A 17,477-nucleotide genomic window follows, 5' to 3' on the forward strand; every position below is an offset into this window, starting at 1 on the left:
AACACCTGGTGACGCAACCTTGAGGCAAACATCACAAGGATGAGCTTACACCTGGAACCAAGTAGAAAGGATGGCTCATGACAGATACTGCTCAAGATTTGGCAGCCCATACCGCGAAAGGGGTGGAGGGCAGAAGTAAGTAAGTAAGACAAATGCAGAAGCAAATGCTCAGATTTTGATTGAAAATTACCAAAGCATTTTTTTTTCAGTGGATTAATTTGCATGGATTAATTGCTCATCTTAAAAATAACACTGTGAACTAGTACAATAAACATGGTAAATTTAGATTTCACGCATACTTTACCAATTATTCATACCAAATATGAGTCCACAAATCTTAGCGTATCTTACATACTGTATGCTCGTAGTCAGTGGCGGATTTAGGCGACGGAAATGTGGGCGATTGCCCAGGGTGGCATCTTGCTAGGGATGGCATGAACACACAACCATCAGCCACCCCCCTTTCTTTACTTTCGTCCACCACAACCACACCCCCGTTCTTCAATCCGCGAAAGTCCGGCACGAACACTGAGAGGGCGGCACAACCATCGTTTGCCTATAGCGCCAGTTAAGCTTGTGCTGCCACTGCTCGTAGTCTATTTGGTTATAAATGGCATCTTCTCAATTTATCTGCACTATGTTTGTTGCATGCCACTTTAATGAAATGTCAGATTCTTTGACGTACCAAACATAGGTTTGCTATTTGTTTTAGAAAGCACAATCTGCCATCAGTTTGCATGAGCCAGTAGCAGATCATGATGCTCTCCGGGTGAAATCTGTCCACTGCTGTAGTAACAGATGCTGCGTAAGCCTGGTTACAAGGCTCTGTTAAGCCGTCTGCAAAAGAGATGAACATTTTAATACATCATCTAAAAAAAGGTTTAAAAGGACCTTTAAGCTTGTGGACCCTGCACATAAATCCCATTCGCTACTAAATCCAATCTTTCAGACCGACTGGCATTGTGTAAGTGATGAAATGTGATCTGTTTGTACATACAGTTTAGGTCACATCCGGCATATCTAAATCGGATGCCGAAGCAATGATGTAAGCATTCTGAAAACTGGAAAATTTTTTGTCTGCTCATATTTATCATGCTATCTCGCTGTCATTCCCACTGAATCCTTTTGGATCATTCTTTTCAAAGCTTTAGAAATGTCAATAGATCAGCCTTTTGGAAAATATTCAGAGCAGCCTGTACACTGTAAGACACAAATAACTATGGCACATTTAAAGTCACTTAAAGAAATTGTTCAGCCAAAATTTAAAATCTTTCAATTCTTTCTTCTCTCACTCTTTCTCTTAGAAAAACACAGTAAAAGTAGTTTAAACTGTTATGGTGTATAATTTAATGGTACGCCCATGGTGTAAAATGGTGTGGGAGAGTGGATTGCATTTTTGAAGCTTCCAAAAGTGCCTAAATACATTGTCAAACTATCCCATATGCTACCAGGGCGTTAAGAGAGACTAGTGATGTCTGTGGGACACTAGAAACTAGTTATAGGCTGAGAGATTAGTGTTCTGGTAAGTAGTACACAAGGTCTTGTTCTCTAATTTAGGTCACAAAAAAAAAAAAAAAAAAAAAAAACATTATTACTATCATCATTGTATAACCAACTATAATTTAGAACAATGATAAACAAAATTTTGTGAAAATATTAGTGACACTTTAGTTTGGGTCACAATTCATGCTATTAACTACTGGCTTATTACCTGCCTATTATTAAAATATTATTCGTTCATTAGTAGCTATTAAGTATGATCTTATTTTGCATCCATAATACTACCCCAAACCTAAACCCAACTTCTATCTTACTACCTATTAATAAACCAGCCTGATCTCACGAGAAAACGTAAGTATTTTACGTTGTGTCAATTCAGTGGCTAATTCTTACGAATTCGTTGGAGTTCAGTTGTATGAAAATGTACAATTTTAAAAAGGAGGCGTGAATTCCAACCCCACCCCTAAACCCAACCGCCATTGGGTGATGAGCAATCCATCCTAAATTATATGAATTAGATCGTACGAATTCATATGAATTAGACACTAAATCTTAAAGTTATGAATTGCCGCGAGATTGCATTGTAATACACAACCAATTAGTCGATTTTATTAAGCTAGTAGTGTTACTTACTAAAGTGTTACCATAATATCAAGTGCATGCAAATTTTGATGTCTAGCAAATGGTGAGATTAACATTTAATAAAATATTTTATTACAACTGACTGTATATTAAAGATATCCAGATGTTATAGATGGCTTGAACTCTAATCAGACTTGGGAGCAATTTCCTGTCGAGTGTAACGCGGCTGTGATGAGAATCAGCACCTTCAAGTCCGAGGCCACGGTGCTTCACCTGAAAATGGTGGTTTGCCATCTATGGGTTGGAGGAAAGTCCTTACCCCAGGTGGAGGAGTTCAAGTAACTTGGATGGAATGTGAGATTGACAGGCGGATTGGTGCAGCGGCAGCAGTAATGCGTTTGATGTCCCGGTCCATTGTGATGAAAATGAAGCTGAGCCGAAAGGCAAAGCTCTCGGTTTACTGGTCAGTCTACGTTCCTAGTCTCACCTATGGTCATGAGCTTTGGGTCATGACCGAACAGACAAGCACTCAGAAACAAGTGGCCAAAATGAGTTTTCTTTGCAGGATGGCAGGGCACACCCTTATAGGTACTGTAGGGTGAGGAGCTTTGTCACCCGGTAGGAGCTCGGTGTAGATCCGAGCTCCTCCACATTGAAAGAAGGTGGCTTGGGCATGTGTTTCGGATGCCTCCTGGACTCTTACCAAGGGAGGTGTATCAGGCATGTCCCACCATGAAGAGGCCTTGAGGAAGACCTAGGACATGCTGGAGGGACTATGTATCTCAACTGACCTGGAAATGCCTCAGAATCCCCTCGGAGGAGATGGAGGAAGTGTCTGGGGAGAGGGAAGTCTGGGATTCGCTCCTGAGACTGCTGCCCTGACGACCTGGCCCAGAACAAGCGGAAGAAAATCAATGAATGAACAAGCACGTAATTAAAAAAAAAAAAACACGTATGGAGGAGGTTTGAATGAGGTTTGTAAAAATCTGATACTGTATTTTTATGTTTTTTTTTCTGATTAAAAACACTCTTCTGAATAAACAGACTTTATAATAATGCACCTAAAAATCAGTTTTCTTTGTGTGTGAAATTAGCTGCTTAATTTGTTTTTGTAATATTGACTGATGAGGCAGAGAACCATTTTTTTCAACATGCTGTCTGCAAACTTTGTTCGCACAAATGGCAAGGTGACGTATTTCGAGGAAACACTTGCAGCCAAGAGAGCTGAGAGGTTGTGTATGCAATCTAATGATAACACTTGAGTCGACTGTTGGTTAAGCATAAAGCATGCGGTAAGTTTAGGCTTCCGATTATATCCTATTAATCAGAAGGGAGCTGCGGGCTACAGCAATGCAATGTGTTCAGAGCGCTTTCCAGACTTCTCGAACACACCTCGGGGAAATCAATGTTTTACAGCTCTTCCGTTTTCAGCCATAGCACCCAAGCTGAGAGCATTTACAACAGCTAAACTGAGGCGGGGACTATGATGTCCGACTAATTAAAGTGTCCCACAGCTTATTTCTGAAATGAATTTTTCACAGACATAGGCTTTTTGCAATCTCCAAACACTTATTCTTTTATTGGATATACCTGGCAGATGTTGGTTCTGTCTGTTCAGAAGAATTCATATAGGTGTTTAGAGTTTTACTGATTTCACATTCTGCTAATCCAAAAGTATTATGTTGACTATTTGGTTCATAAAAGCCTTTCCTGAACGAAACTAATATGATTTGTGTATATAAAAAAGCATACAATAAAACTATTTAGATTTTATGCTTCATGGTCAACATCTCTGGTGTTTATTTGCCGTCTCTGGGTGGGATTTAAATCAGTGTTTCTGGCATAGGATGTGGGCACACTAACATGGCCACTAAAGGCCACAGCCATTAGTGAATCTCTCTTGGTACCAGAACAGTGAGGTTTCCTTTTACAGCTCCTACTAGATGGGCTCCATTACACTCACCTCCTAAACCTCACTTCTATTACGAGCATGGCACAAACGTAACCCCTCAGGCTCATATTGAGGGGCACACTAACAAGGACACTAAAAAGTGCAGCCTCTAGAGTCAGTCACTAGCATGCCTCTTGAGGCCAAGAGAGTGTGGTTTACACATACAGCTCCTACCAGCTGTGCTCTGGTACACTCACCCCTAAACCTCACTCCCATCCAGGTCACAACGCCAATTAAACCCTTCAGGTTCCACCCAACTCACTCTGAGTTGAATTTAAACAGGTACTGATCCCAATCAAGATGGGCACACTTATGGAATGTTAAGAATAGTAGCCTTTTTCACAATTTACTTATGTGCCTCTTAGGCAAGAGGACTTAGATTTACTTGCACAGCTTGCACATACCTGGTGGCCTTTGATAGGCCTAATTCCAATTTTACCTCTAAGCCCTTTCGCTTATTGCTACACCACGTTTTGTACATTCACATTAAGGGGTAGCGGTCTCCTGATCCACTTTTGATTGGTAAAGGGAAGTGACATGAAGCCTCTCAAATAAAGAATTTTCAGGGCCGCACTACAAACATGGCGAACACACCAGCTACAACTGCAACACAGTTACAAAAGAGAGCAAAGAAGTCCAGAAATGTTTTAGAAAAGGGACATTGATAAGTATTTTTACTACAAATGAGCATCTGATTTATTATACTGATAATGTCATTAATAAGTTATGGTGATGAACAATGAAACATCAAAACAAATAAACACTAAAATGTTGATAGTCACTTATAATTACTTTTATAATTAAAACATATTTTAAATTCTGATAACATCACTTGATGACTTGACTGAATAGATCAGCCTGTCTGGTGGCAGGGAATTAGGTTTCCATAGCATGTCCGAAACAGCGTTTGTCCAAATACAATGCATAACAACTTTGCGAGCGAGTAATCTTTTAAATGTGCTTGTGCCTTCTGGGATGACTCTTGCAGATGATATTTAATATGATACATGAGCTAGTAATGACATACTCTATGATGATATGTGTGCATGTAGTACTAGTGTCCCATATCTTAGGGGAATAATTTCATCCCTACACCTTCACACTTGGCAGGAAGGCATAGGTAAAAGGGTATAAAATAAAATTGTGATTGGGCCATCCATCTAAATCTCACTTACTTCTGGGTAACGGCACTAATGTAACCAGGTTCTTCTTGCTCTATTTCGAATAGAATTCAAACTAGTTTTTCTGGCATGACAGGAAGGCAAACTAACAAGTATGCTAAAGTAACAGCATTTCATGGGCCAATGGGAAGACACGCATAGTCATAGGTGTAAGGGTATAAAATAAAATTGAGATTGGGCCTAAACTAATCCATCCAAATGTCACTTACATCCAGGTCACGGCACCAATGTAATCACCAGTTTCTTCTTGCCCTATTTCAAATTGAATTCAAACTAGTCTTTCTGGCATGACAGAGGCAGACACACAAGTATGCTAAAGACAAGCAGTCACTTGTGTGTCTGTTGAGGATAAAGGCTGATTTATACTTCTGCATCAAGCACACGCGTATGGTCTAGCACAGCCTTTGCGAGGTTGCATATCCCTCGATGTGGCCTCGATAACGCCAACACTGATGCACACCTCTCAAAAATGTAACTACAAGTTGCTACAACGCATAATGCAAGCTCTGTGATTGGTCGGCTTGATACTTATGATGAGCGTGGGCGGTGCTGAGAGCCCCGAGCCCGATAGTTAAATTTGTTGCATGTCCCACCTCTGAATAAGCTAGTTTTAGCTACTTGTCGTGTTCAGAAAAAACAAAACACCCGCAAAGAAACTTGACACAGAGAGACATAAAACCATACTGCCAGCTAGAATTTCATAAGTGTTATTGCAGAGCAAAACATACAGCACGCAGAAGTATAAATGCACGGCTACGCACAAGGCAGGCACCATGGGTCATGCCAATCACTTGATGCAGAAGTATAAACCAGCCTTAGGTGAGTTGAGTTTGTGAGCAGACAGCTCTCACCCACCTCAACCTACAGTAGCTACTGCCTGAGTGTTGACACCAACATAACACCCCAGAGTTTCATTAAACTCAGAGTGGGATTTGAACTGGCTTTTCTGGCACTAGCAGGGACAACGACACCTTTAATGTCAGTATTTAGTGCACACCTTAAGGTCAGAGGAGGTTTACTCAAACACCTCATCCTAGCTGGCCTCTGTTACACTTCAATCCAGGTCACATCACCTATGTAACCAAACTGACATTTTCTTCATGGGAGGTTCCTGTGACTCTAAACAACACTGCTTCTATTATCAGTCGCTAGTGTGCCTCTTAAGACTAAGGAACTTTACTCACACAGAATATTCAATGTAAAAACAATATCCATAAAATTGATGGAAAAAAACTAAACTTTACTATTAAAAATACTGTAGAATGCATAAAATGATATTCTAAATTTTTACCACTGTTGCCTCACAGCAAGAAGGTTTCTGGTTCGAGTCTCGACTGGGCCAGTTGGCATTTCTTTGTGGAATTTACATGTTCTCCCTTCTGGGATTCCTCCGGGTGCTCTGATTTCCCCCACAATCTAAAGCCATGCTCTATTGGTGAATTTGGTTAAAACAAAACAGGCCTCAGTGTATGAGTGCATGTGTGACTGTGAGAGTGTATGGGTGTTTCCCAGTACTGGGTTGCGGCTGGAAGGGCATTTGATAATCACATACTGCTGTGGCAACCCCTGGTAATCAGGGATTAATATGAAGGAAAATTAATTAATAAATATTCACCAATGTATTGAAGTAATAACACTTCATATCATTAACCATAAGCGGGCATAAGGGAAAGCCATATTATCAACCAATACTATTATCACAAACAACTTTTCCAACAAGCAGAGAGACATGTAAGATGCTCAGTGTCATTCACACAACTACTAAACACCATCATGGTAGCAAACATATAATTAAATTAATGTAATAATAATTATTTATCAACATTAGCATGAAACTCTAAGGTACAAACATGATGAGAACAAATGATTTGATAAATGACAACCATTTTAAGGTCAACAAAAAGGCATACAAAGTGTCATGCAAGAAATTCTGGGAAAGTCAATTTATGGTTATTAACTGTATATATTAAGGAAATTTACTGTTAATCAAGTTACAGATTTTAACTGTAGCATTTTTACAGATTTTTTTACATTGAAATGTCATTTTTTACAGTGTAGTACCATGTTTAAAATGCTTGTTAAGCTTCAATGCTACTATCACTGTTCAGTAAGCATTTAAACTCATCATGTGTTAGTTACAGTTTTTTCCCTTGCTTTTAGACTAAATATGGGTTTAAAGAAAAGCATGTGGTACTATGCCAGTTGTTTTTCACAGGAAACACATGGGTTCCTGATCTAGATCCAAACCTGATGAAGCCAGACGTCTGTTTTAAGAGTCTTCACAGGAGGGTCTCTAACACTGGCTATATATTTGTTTCATTGGTCTCATAAAAAAGGAGTCTTGATGGGCTTGGAAAGGTCAGAACTAAATGCTTACACTGACCTCATTTCTCTCGTAATTAGAATAAAGCTGAAACATCTGCCAAGCAAAATCCCCCTCATATCCCTTTTCAAGACAGAGTGATGTAATGAAATTTAAATATTGGCTCATATAAAAAGTATTTTAGCTCCACAAGCACACAATCAGGAGAAGCTTAAATTCTCAGTTTCAACTATGATCACTGCCACATTTTCTGATCTGAAAATACCAACCTGAACTAATGGGATTCTGTTTTGAAAGGTAAAAGACCAGCAAAGCTGACAGCATTGTCTGGGTGATCCTATAAACCTAATGTTTGCCTCTGATCCTGTATACCATCCCATTATCCAAGCCATGCGCAACCCAGGGGAACGATGCTATTAAAGCCCTAGCTGGAACATAAGGGAAAGTTTGGACAGCCAAGCGACATGAATTTAATGGGGGAATTGGCAGGTTTAAAGGCCTGCTGTGTAATGGGTGGCCATGATGGCTAGGAATGTGTGTGGATAACAAGATTTCAGAACATTGTTGCCATTGCGCACTGCAACATAGGTTAAGAGTACACATGGACACTGATTAGAAAGTCATGGAATACAGAAACATAAAATGCTAGGAAGAATAGTTTAAACTTTTGGAAAAATAGTGGGTGACAAATAAAAAGAACAGGAATATTGTATGCTTGGTTATGAATGTGCTTATCTCTGGACATGATGTACATACACAATGATGTTGAATTGGCCAGGAATGAAAAGTGACTCAGTACTGCCTAAACAAGTGTTTCTCAATCAGTTAGTCTTATTTTTCCCAAAGGTCCCTTCACATTAAAACAGTGATGTGAATTTTGCAAAAAAAACAAGTTTTAATGATGAGCGACATGGTGGCTCAATGGTTAGCACTGTTGCCTCACAGCAAGAAGGTCACTGGTTTGAGTCCCAGCTGGGCCAGTTGACATTTCTGTGTGGAGTTTGCATTTTCTCCTGGATTCCTCCAGGGGCTATGGTTTCCCCCACAGTCTAAAGACAGGTGCTATAGGTAAATTGAATACACTAAATTGGCCGTAGTGTATGTGTGTGCATGTGAAAGTGTATGGGTGTTTCCTAGTGCAGGATTGCAGCTGGAAGGGCCGTGTAAAACATATGCTTGATAAGTTCCACTATGGCGACCCCTGATGAATAAAAGGACTAAGCCAAAGGAAAGTGAATGATGAATAAAATCTCAATGGAAGATTAGAACTGCTGACTAAAATATATGCAGATCATGTCAATACTTTATGTAATTAGGATTAATTATTTGATTAAAACTGTCTATTATTTGGCTTTCTGTCTTTGAACTGAAACTAAAAACATCATGGCTTGAATCATGATTCGTAATTCGAACTAATTCCTGCTTAATAGGTTTTAAACAACTCATCTCCTGGGATTAACTGGGAATAATTTTTGTTCATTTACTAACAAGTTTCAATGTAAGTAATCATCATTTTTTATTTTGAATTGCAAGGAGTCGTTAAACTAAAATGAACGTTCATGCAGATTATTAGAGCAAAGAACGAATGTTTCGCAATTTAGCTGTGAAAACAATTCCGCTTTTTAAAAAGGTTTCAATCAACTGAACTGTCTACTTAATTGCATAAGCTTTTGGAATTTCAGCTTCACTTTCTTGATTAAATTTAAAGTGGTTGAGAAACTGAACACTTTGGCAACACTTAAATTATACTTAAAAGTCAGCGGTTAAATTGACATTTTCAAATTTAGGGACTTAAAACTTGACTAACTCAGAGTGACTAACTCAAGGTTCTCAAGGCAATCAAAAAGATCTGACATTTAATCAAGCTTCTTTCTTTCAGCTTCAAAACAATGTATTTTTCTCTTCAAGAAGGAGGAGGGGTGGGGAAGCAATTGTGTTCTGTGTTGTTATTTGATGTGGACCGTCTTATGACGACCTTAATAAGCTTATATCTCTAACATTTACGAGAGTATGTAAAAGCAGCCATAAATCAGTCTGTAACATTATGACAGATCTCGGAGTCTAGGCTTCACATTCAGTGGAGGTTACCTGCATTTACCGCCACTCAAGAAGATGAACCACGCACTGTGAAGGCCATGAAGGACAGAACAAATCCTCTTAAGCCCAATAAAAATCTTTGTGCTGTCCAGCATTGTGTCATTGTATTGGGTTTTTATAATACAGTAGAATACTGTGAGTTTTACTACTGTATAAGCCTGTTGGCTCAGATTTAGAGAGCTGCTGTATAGCTTTTTGATGAAATCTTTTAGTTAATCTCTCCTGCTGTGACAATCACCATAACAAAAAAAAAAAACCTTGACCACAGAAAAAGATTTTAAACACTATGCAGGCACTTAAAACTGCAAAGTATAACTTAACACAAAGTGTAAGGCTGGCATTCCACTAGCCATTTACATACTGTAGTTTGACAATCATAGCAGGGAGGGCACTCAGTGTGCACTAACAGCGCCAAAAACTCTGCTTCCTGCTGAGTTTGATGATCTTGCTGACTCTGACAACATCTCGCCAGTTTTACATTATGTTTCAGTCGATAACGCCGACCAGTGAGCTGCTTCTTACTCTGTTCTTTCCGTAATTATCTTCAGTGAACTCTGAGCCACGTACTGTACTTCAGACTCAGATTGTTATTCATAGTAGTTGTTAAAATGAATGATCTTTGGAGTTCTTCTTCACCACAAGTCTGAGAAAAATGTTTAGTCTCCCTTTTGCTTAAAGAGGATAAAATAACAGACCTTCGGCAGAAGAGACCCTAACAAGTAGTCTTGGGCCAGCTTGTGGGACGCCACCTTAAGTATTTACATTTATACAAGTGCCCAGTGTTTATATAACAGCACAAGCAATCACAGATCATAAAACATTGACCGATGAAGATGTGGGATGTAATTTGCTTTCCTGCAAGTAGGTGATAAACAATCTAAGTCTGTCCATTGGAACTCTTCCCAATGTAACCTCTAACAGTGTCAACTTCCAATTCTGCTCCGTCTTTCCCAAGCTGAAGTCTTTTGAGAATCAGCATGGGCCCATTGTGCTGACAGTGGTGTAGTTGAACTTAGACATGGACGCTCCAGTAGCTGTAACCTCATCATCGCCTTCCCTGAAGCCTCTTTTGCGGCAGGGCCAACAGCAGCAGGAGAAGGTGGCAAGAAGGGCTTTTCGAAAGCGCTTATTCATGAAGCAGTAGATGATGGGATTGACGCAGGCAGAGGTGTAGGAGAGCAGGTGGATGAATGAAATGGGGGCTCCAGAAAGAGCCCTGTGGGCTGAAGCAAGGTCGAATGCTTTCCAGGTGTTGACGGAGTAGAGAGGCATCCAGCAGATGAAGAACATGGCAACGATGACGATCAGCATACGGATCACTCGCTTCTTGGCCATTAGTTTAGCCTCGGATGTGTTGCTGCGGGGTCGGTCCACCTTTGCGGAGCCTGTTGGGGTGAGGGCTGACATCTCCATGGAGTTGGGTCTCTTGGACACCTGGATGTAGCAGCCATCTCCATCGTCGCTGCTAATTAAGACAGTGGCGCTTATACCATTTTTCATTCCTAGAAAGTAAACATTGCATTTTTATTTTAAGGAAGCTCAGAGAGAGTAATCACATCAATACAAATGTAAGATGATTTAATTCTGTGGCAGATTTGGATTTCTTGAATTAAATACTAGTGCTTGTGAGGCAGCAGAAGAATCAGTGGAAAGATCCTAATTTGATGGTCCACATTAGGTATTCTGTTCACTCTAAGATAATTGTTAAAGTCCACGTGAACCAGAAGTTTCTGAGACTTTTAGTTTCAGTATGTTGATGTACTGCCAACTGAAATGGAATATTGTGTAGGGGGGTGGGGCTTTCTTTTTGCATATCATTATCAAAGAGAAAACACACCAAAGAGCGGTGGAAAATGAGCTGTAAAATCACAACAACAGAGTTGTTGCTTTTGACAAATGTGGACGCAAATGATTGAAAGTTTGATTGAAAATTACAACAGACTGTTTTCAGTTAATAACTTGTACTAAATAATTGTTCCCCTAATAAATAATGATGTGAATAAATACATTTAAAAAAGGTAAATTTAAATTTCACGTGCACTTTAACTATCTGCCCACTAACAGTCAATACAGCTTCCTGCTTGATATCTACTAACACTTTATTTCATTGGTCCTCAAAAGACGTTCTTCTGACTAAGTTCCTGTGCAAGTATGTAATCTTATTCTACTACTTTGCTGGTCCCCTACATCCCTAATTGCTCTCTATGTTCTTCTGATTCTGGCCTTTTTGCTGTCCCTTGCCTCTCTTCAATGGGGGGCAGATCATTTAGTGTCATTGTACCCAAACATTGCACTACCACGCTCACTCTGTTCCGTTAATAATATCTCAGAATTCAAATCTTTACTTAAAACTCACTTGTTTTCTTAATGTTACACTTCTGATTTGATAAACTGACCACTTTATTTGTTCAACCAGTATTCTGTATATTTGTCTCTTAGGTCTTGTTTTGTATCTTCAGTTTGTTATATTTGACGTCTTGTATGTTTGTGAACCTAATGTTGTCTGTACTCGACTATTGTTTCCTTTAATGTCTGTTCGTACTATCTCTTTTTTTACATTCTTTGTAAAGTGTCCTTGAGCTCTGGAAAGGCGCTATATAAATAAAAAATTATAATTATTAATATTCCTAACCTCAACCTAATAGATTACAAATTTTATAATAAGAGTTAGCTGACCTGTGGTGGTATTTTTTCTTATAGACATATACAGTCTATAATAAAATACACAGAATATAGTCACGGTCACAAAATAATCCCTAAAGTTGACCACCACAATAAGGTGTAACTTAATACATTGTAGGGTTTAGAAATGCTTTTCCAAAACCACTTTGCTGTTATCAATACATGGAGTACAAATCTGTCTTTCTATTGGTTGTGTACATATTTTGACTATTTTTGTAGTATACATGTGGCCATATGAATTTAAGAATAATATATATGAAGTATTGATAAACTTTTATTTGAATTATGCTTAGATATTTGGAGACTGAAGTTATTTAGGAAACAAAGGAAACAGAGTTGGCTTGTTATTAGAAGTTCAGGAGCATTACCATGCCTCACTTTGGCCCAATCCCAATTCTGCCCCTTAGCCCTTCCCCTTACTCCTCGTTTAGCACGTTTACATGAAGAAGTAGGGGTGTCCCAGTTCTCTTTAGCTTAAAGGCGTAGGGTTAGGGGAAGGGCCAGATAGCCCTCATAACTGAATTTCCCCTTCGGATGGGGAACTCCAATGCTATGTGGAAACTTCCACTATGGGGATTTCGTCAGAATCCAATCATCTGAAAGAGTATAAAAACGGGCCAATGAAATGCCAATGAGTTGGCAGCGTCAGCGTGCACAGCTGGCGTCAATGACAATCAGTCATGCTATAAAGACGCAGCCAGTGCCATGCTCGACATCCTTTCGCTTTCAGAGCCTTTCACGAAGCTTCTGAGAGAGTCTTTGAGGGTATCTCCAACCTGTGTCTACAGAGAGAGATCGAGAAGCAGCTTCTCCCGGTCCAGAGCGCGTATACGCAGTGGCAGATGGTCGAGCTGGGTATTTCTCCCTTGCCTGGCGTCCTTTGGGTCCGGTCCTCCAAGAGCGGTTTGTATATAGGAAAAAAGCTTTCCTAAAAGAGCAACACGGTCGTGCAGCGCGTCTTTTTCAAGACGTCACTCCGACCGTGCGTTTCTGGATGCGGTGGTTTCCTATCCCCGGATGATGGGCACGAGCACAGCGTTTCATGTCTGGGGGTCCAGCATGTTAATGCGGTGCTCGCGGGCAGTGCATGCCATCACTGATGTCATGTCTGTTGCGCAGTTAAGATCGCGGCTCGCTCTTGCAAAAGAGCCACCCACCCCAGTTGTCCCCCGCACTGCGGTTGGCACTCGGGCAGATCTGAGGGTTTCAGTGAGAGTAAATCCGCCGCCCCCGGGCCGTGGACCTCTCGCTCCTCCACGCGCTCCATCCAAGCTTCAGGTGAAGAGAAGCGCTCCGTCCTTGGATGGTCGCTCTCTCACCTGATGACACCGGGGGTCAGATGTCCATCGCTGCATCGGAGGATGGGCTGTCATTGTCTGATGAGGATGCGAGCCCGCTCGCTCCCTCCCTCCGGGGTGGAGAGCGCTGCGTTAGCATCTAAAAAGCAGACGTGATGGCCGTGCTTTCTCGGGCTTCTTCGGCCGTGGGTCTGGTGATGGTTTATCCCCCAGCCCCGCGGCCGGACTGACTAGATGGGTGTATGTGGAGGATATAAGGAGGCAAGACCTTCAAAGCCTCCCGTCCCCTTCTTCCCGGAAGTGCACAGTAAACTCACGCTGTCCTGAGGGCACTTTTTTCTGCCCGATCTGCGTGCGCTTCCATCCACACCATCCTTGGAGGTTGGGCTGTCAAGGTCTGACGAGGATTCGAACCCGCTCGCTCCCTCCGGGACTTTGAGCGCGGCGTCGAATCCAGAAGCAGACTTTGCGGCTGTGCTTCCCCAGGCTGCTTCGGCCGTGGCTCTGGAGATGGTTTATCCCCCAGCTCCGCGGCCGGACCGATTAGAGGGGTGTGATGTGGAGGATGAAGGCGAGACCTTCTAAGCCTCCCCATCCCCTTCTTCCTGGATGGGCACAGTAGGCTCACGCAGTGTGCTGCGTGCGCCTTCCCCCTCACCATGCATGCTATGGCCACCTACCAGCGCTACCAAGCGCAGGCGCTGGCCCGGCTGCGCGAGGATGGTTCTGACCCAGGACTGAGCATGCGCTCCGCACCGCAACCGACTATGCTCTTACAAAAAAAAAAAAAAAAGTCGGCTGTGTGTGCCCTGGGAAGGACGATGATCACATCCGTGATCCAGGAATGCCACCTCAGGCTAAACCTGGTGATGTGCGTGACGTTGACAAAGTTCGCTTTCTTAACTCACCCATATCCCAGGCTGGCCTGTTCGGCAACACTGGCGGTGAATTCGCCCAGGAATTCACGCCGGTGATAGAGCAGTCGGAGGCGATGGGCGAGGTCTCTATCGGCGGGATTGTATGACCGCTCCCCCCCGCCGAGCCATCCACATCCACTGCTTTTTCGCCGAGGACGCCCGCCCGCAGCTTTGCTTCGCCGCCCCCGCCTGCGCCTCCGGCCACGCGGCTGCGCCGAGCATCGCGCCGGCAACCAGCGTCCCCTGCCCAGGGCGCCGCTAAGTTCGGTAAAACGGACCGCGAAGCGTCCCTGAGGCGGGCCATCTGGGGAGGAGGGAATTTGCTCTTTCCCCGCTGGAGGGCGGGGCACGTTATTTAAAGGCGTAAAAAAAAAAAAAAAAAAAAAACGCCATCAAAATCCTCAGTGAAAGAGCACTTTTCCCCTCCTCCGGATGTGACAGCCCGAACACTGCCAGTCTGGGACGCTATGCCTTCCAGCTCGCAGGATCGGTGCATTTCGCCAATGGCTCATGGAGCACGAGAGAACGGTCTCCTTTCTCTCCACTCCCAGCCCCTCTCCTGGAGTTTGAGTGCGAGACGAGAACATCTCCTCTCCTGCTCTCCTGTGGGACCCCAGCGCTCCCCGGATGAGCCCACTCACTCCACGCTGCCCCGCCGCTGGCACGTCAGCGATCGTGCGGGTGGGACCATTTGCGGGGGCTCTGCCTGCCTGGTTAGCGCGGGCCAGCCCATCGCAATGGCTCATCCATACGACCAGACTCGGCTATGCGATTCAGTTCGCTAAACGGCCTCCCAGGTTCACGGGCGACCAGGGTCAGTCCTGCGTCCGCCCCTGTCTTGCGAGAGGAGATTGCTGTCCTCCTGGCGAAGGATGCAATCGAGCCGGCCCTCCAGCCGAGATGGAGCGCGGGTTTTACAGCCCGCACTTCATCGTGCCCCCCAAAAAAAAAAAAAAAAAAAAAAAAAAAAAAGCGGTGGGCTATGGCTAATCCTATATCTGCACATTTTGAACTGCTGCCTTCACAGGCTGCGCTTCGGAATGCTTACGCAGATGCGCATCACGCGATGCGTTCGTCCTCAGGATTGGTTTGCAGCAATAGATCTGAAGGACGCGTATTTTCATATCTCCACACTTCCACGCCACCGGCAGTTTCTGCGGTTTGCGTTTGAAGGTCGAGCGTGGCAATACAAGGTCCTCCCCTTCGGGCTCTCTCTGTCTCCGCGAGTTTTCACCAAGCTCGCGGGGGGTGCCCTCGCGCCCCTTCGGCTCGCCGGCATCCGCACGCTCAATTATTTCGATGACTGGCTGATTTTTAGCCCACTCTCGGGAGCAATTGATTATGCACAGAGACAAGGTGCTCCGGCACCTCCGCCCGTTGGGGTTTCAGGTCAACCGAGAAAAGAGCAAGCTCGCCCCCGTGCAGAGCATCTCCTTTCTCAGGTTGGAGCTGGACTCGATCACTATGGAGGCGCGCCTCTCACGAGAACGCGCCGAGTTAATGCTGAACTGTCTGAGAGAGTTCGACAGGAAAAAAAGTGGTCCCCCTGAAATTATTTCAGAGGCTCCTGGGGCATATGGCATCCGTAGCCGCGGCCACGCCGCTCGGATTGCTCCATATGAGACCACTACAGCATTGGCTTCACGATCGGGTCCCCAGACGCGCATGGCACGCGGGCCCACACCGAGTGACTGTCACTGCGCTGTGTCACCGCACCCGCACCCCCTGGAAAGGACCCCTCCTTCCTACAGGCCAGTGTGCCCCTAGGTCAGGCGTCCAGGCAGGCTGTCGTTTCGGCAGATGCCTCCAGTATGGGGTGGGGGGGCCGTGTGTAGCGGGCATGCTGCTGCGGACCTGTGGAGGGGAACCCAGCTGCATGGGCATATCAACTGCCTAGAGCTGTTGGCAGTGTTTCTCGCTCTGCGCCGCTTTTTACCGGTGCTGAGGGGGCAACACGTGCTGGTCAGGACGGACAGCATGGCCGCGGTAGCGTATTCCATCCGGATGGGGGGTATACGCTCCCGCTGCATGTCTCAGCTCGCTCGCCGTCTGCTCCTCTGGAGTCATACGCGGCTGAAGTCGCTGCTTGCTATTCACACCCCGGATGGGCTCAACCGTGCGGCCAACAGGCTCTCACGGCAGCTCCTTCCCCGGGAGAATGGCGACTCCACCCCGAGTCATGCGTAAGTATGCACTCCCCCCAGTGAGCCTACTCGCGCAGTTTCTGTGCAAGGCCAGGGAGGACGAGGGGCAGGTCTTGCTAGTTGCGCCCCTGGCCCAACCGGACCTGGATATCAGAACTCTCCCTCCTCGCGACGCCCCCCCTGGCGAGTCCCTTTGAGAGAGGACCTACTCTCTCAGGGACAGGGCACCATCTGGCACCCTCGCTTAGTTCTGTGGAACCTCCACGTGGGGTCCATAAGACGCGACGAGGAAGACTTAGGTAACCTACCGGTGGCGGTGGTTAATATCATCACTCAGGCTAGTGCACCCTCTACGAGGCATGCCTATGCCCTGGAGTGGAGTCTATTCACTGAGTGGTGCGCTTCTCGCCGAGAAGACCCCCGATCTTGCCAGATCAGTGTTGTGCTTTCTTTCCTTCAGGACAGGTGGAGCGAAGGCTGTCGCGCTCCACACTGAGGGTTTACGTGGCCACCATCTCCGCTCATCATGGTGCGTGGATGGCGGCACCGTGGGGAGGCATAACCTCATCATCCAGCTCCTCAGAGGTGCTAGGCGGATGTTTCCACCCCGCCCCCCTCTCATACCCTCTTGAGATCTCGCGGTAGTGCTACAAGCCTACGTGGGGATCCCTTCGAACCACTCGACTCAGTATCCTTGAGATTTCTGTCCTTGAAGACAGCTCTGCTGGTCGTGTTGGCATCGGTTAAGAGGGTTAGGTACCTGGAGGCATTTTCGGTCAGTGACTCGTGCCTAGAATTCGGG

General features: G+C 44.3%; 1 protein-coding gene across 1 annotated transcript in view; it reads right to left on the bottom strand.

The window, feature by feature from the left end:
* Positions 1 to 9,546: 9,546 nt before the first annotated feature.
* The window catches only part of cckbrb (cholecystokinin B receptor b), a 75,617-nt gene continuing 67,686 nt past the window's right edge, over positions 9,547 to 17,477 (bottom strand). The window contains exon 5 of the mRNA XM_056465025.1: positions 9,547 to 11,136. Coding sequence (XP_056321000.1) covers positions 10,607 to 11,136 — 530 coding nt within the window. The 3' untranslated portion in view covers positions 9,547 to 10,606. The remainder of the gene's footprint in view (positions 11,137 to 17,477) is intronic.

The sequence above is a fragment of the Danio aesculapii genome, chromosome 9 (genome assembly GCF_903798145.1).
Source record: "Danio aesculapii chromosome 9, fDanAes4.1, whole genome shotgun sequence".
Lineage (NCBI taxonomy): Eukaryota > Metazoa > Chordata > Actinopteri > Cypriniformes > Danionidae > Danio > Danio aesculapii.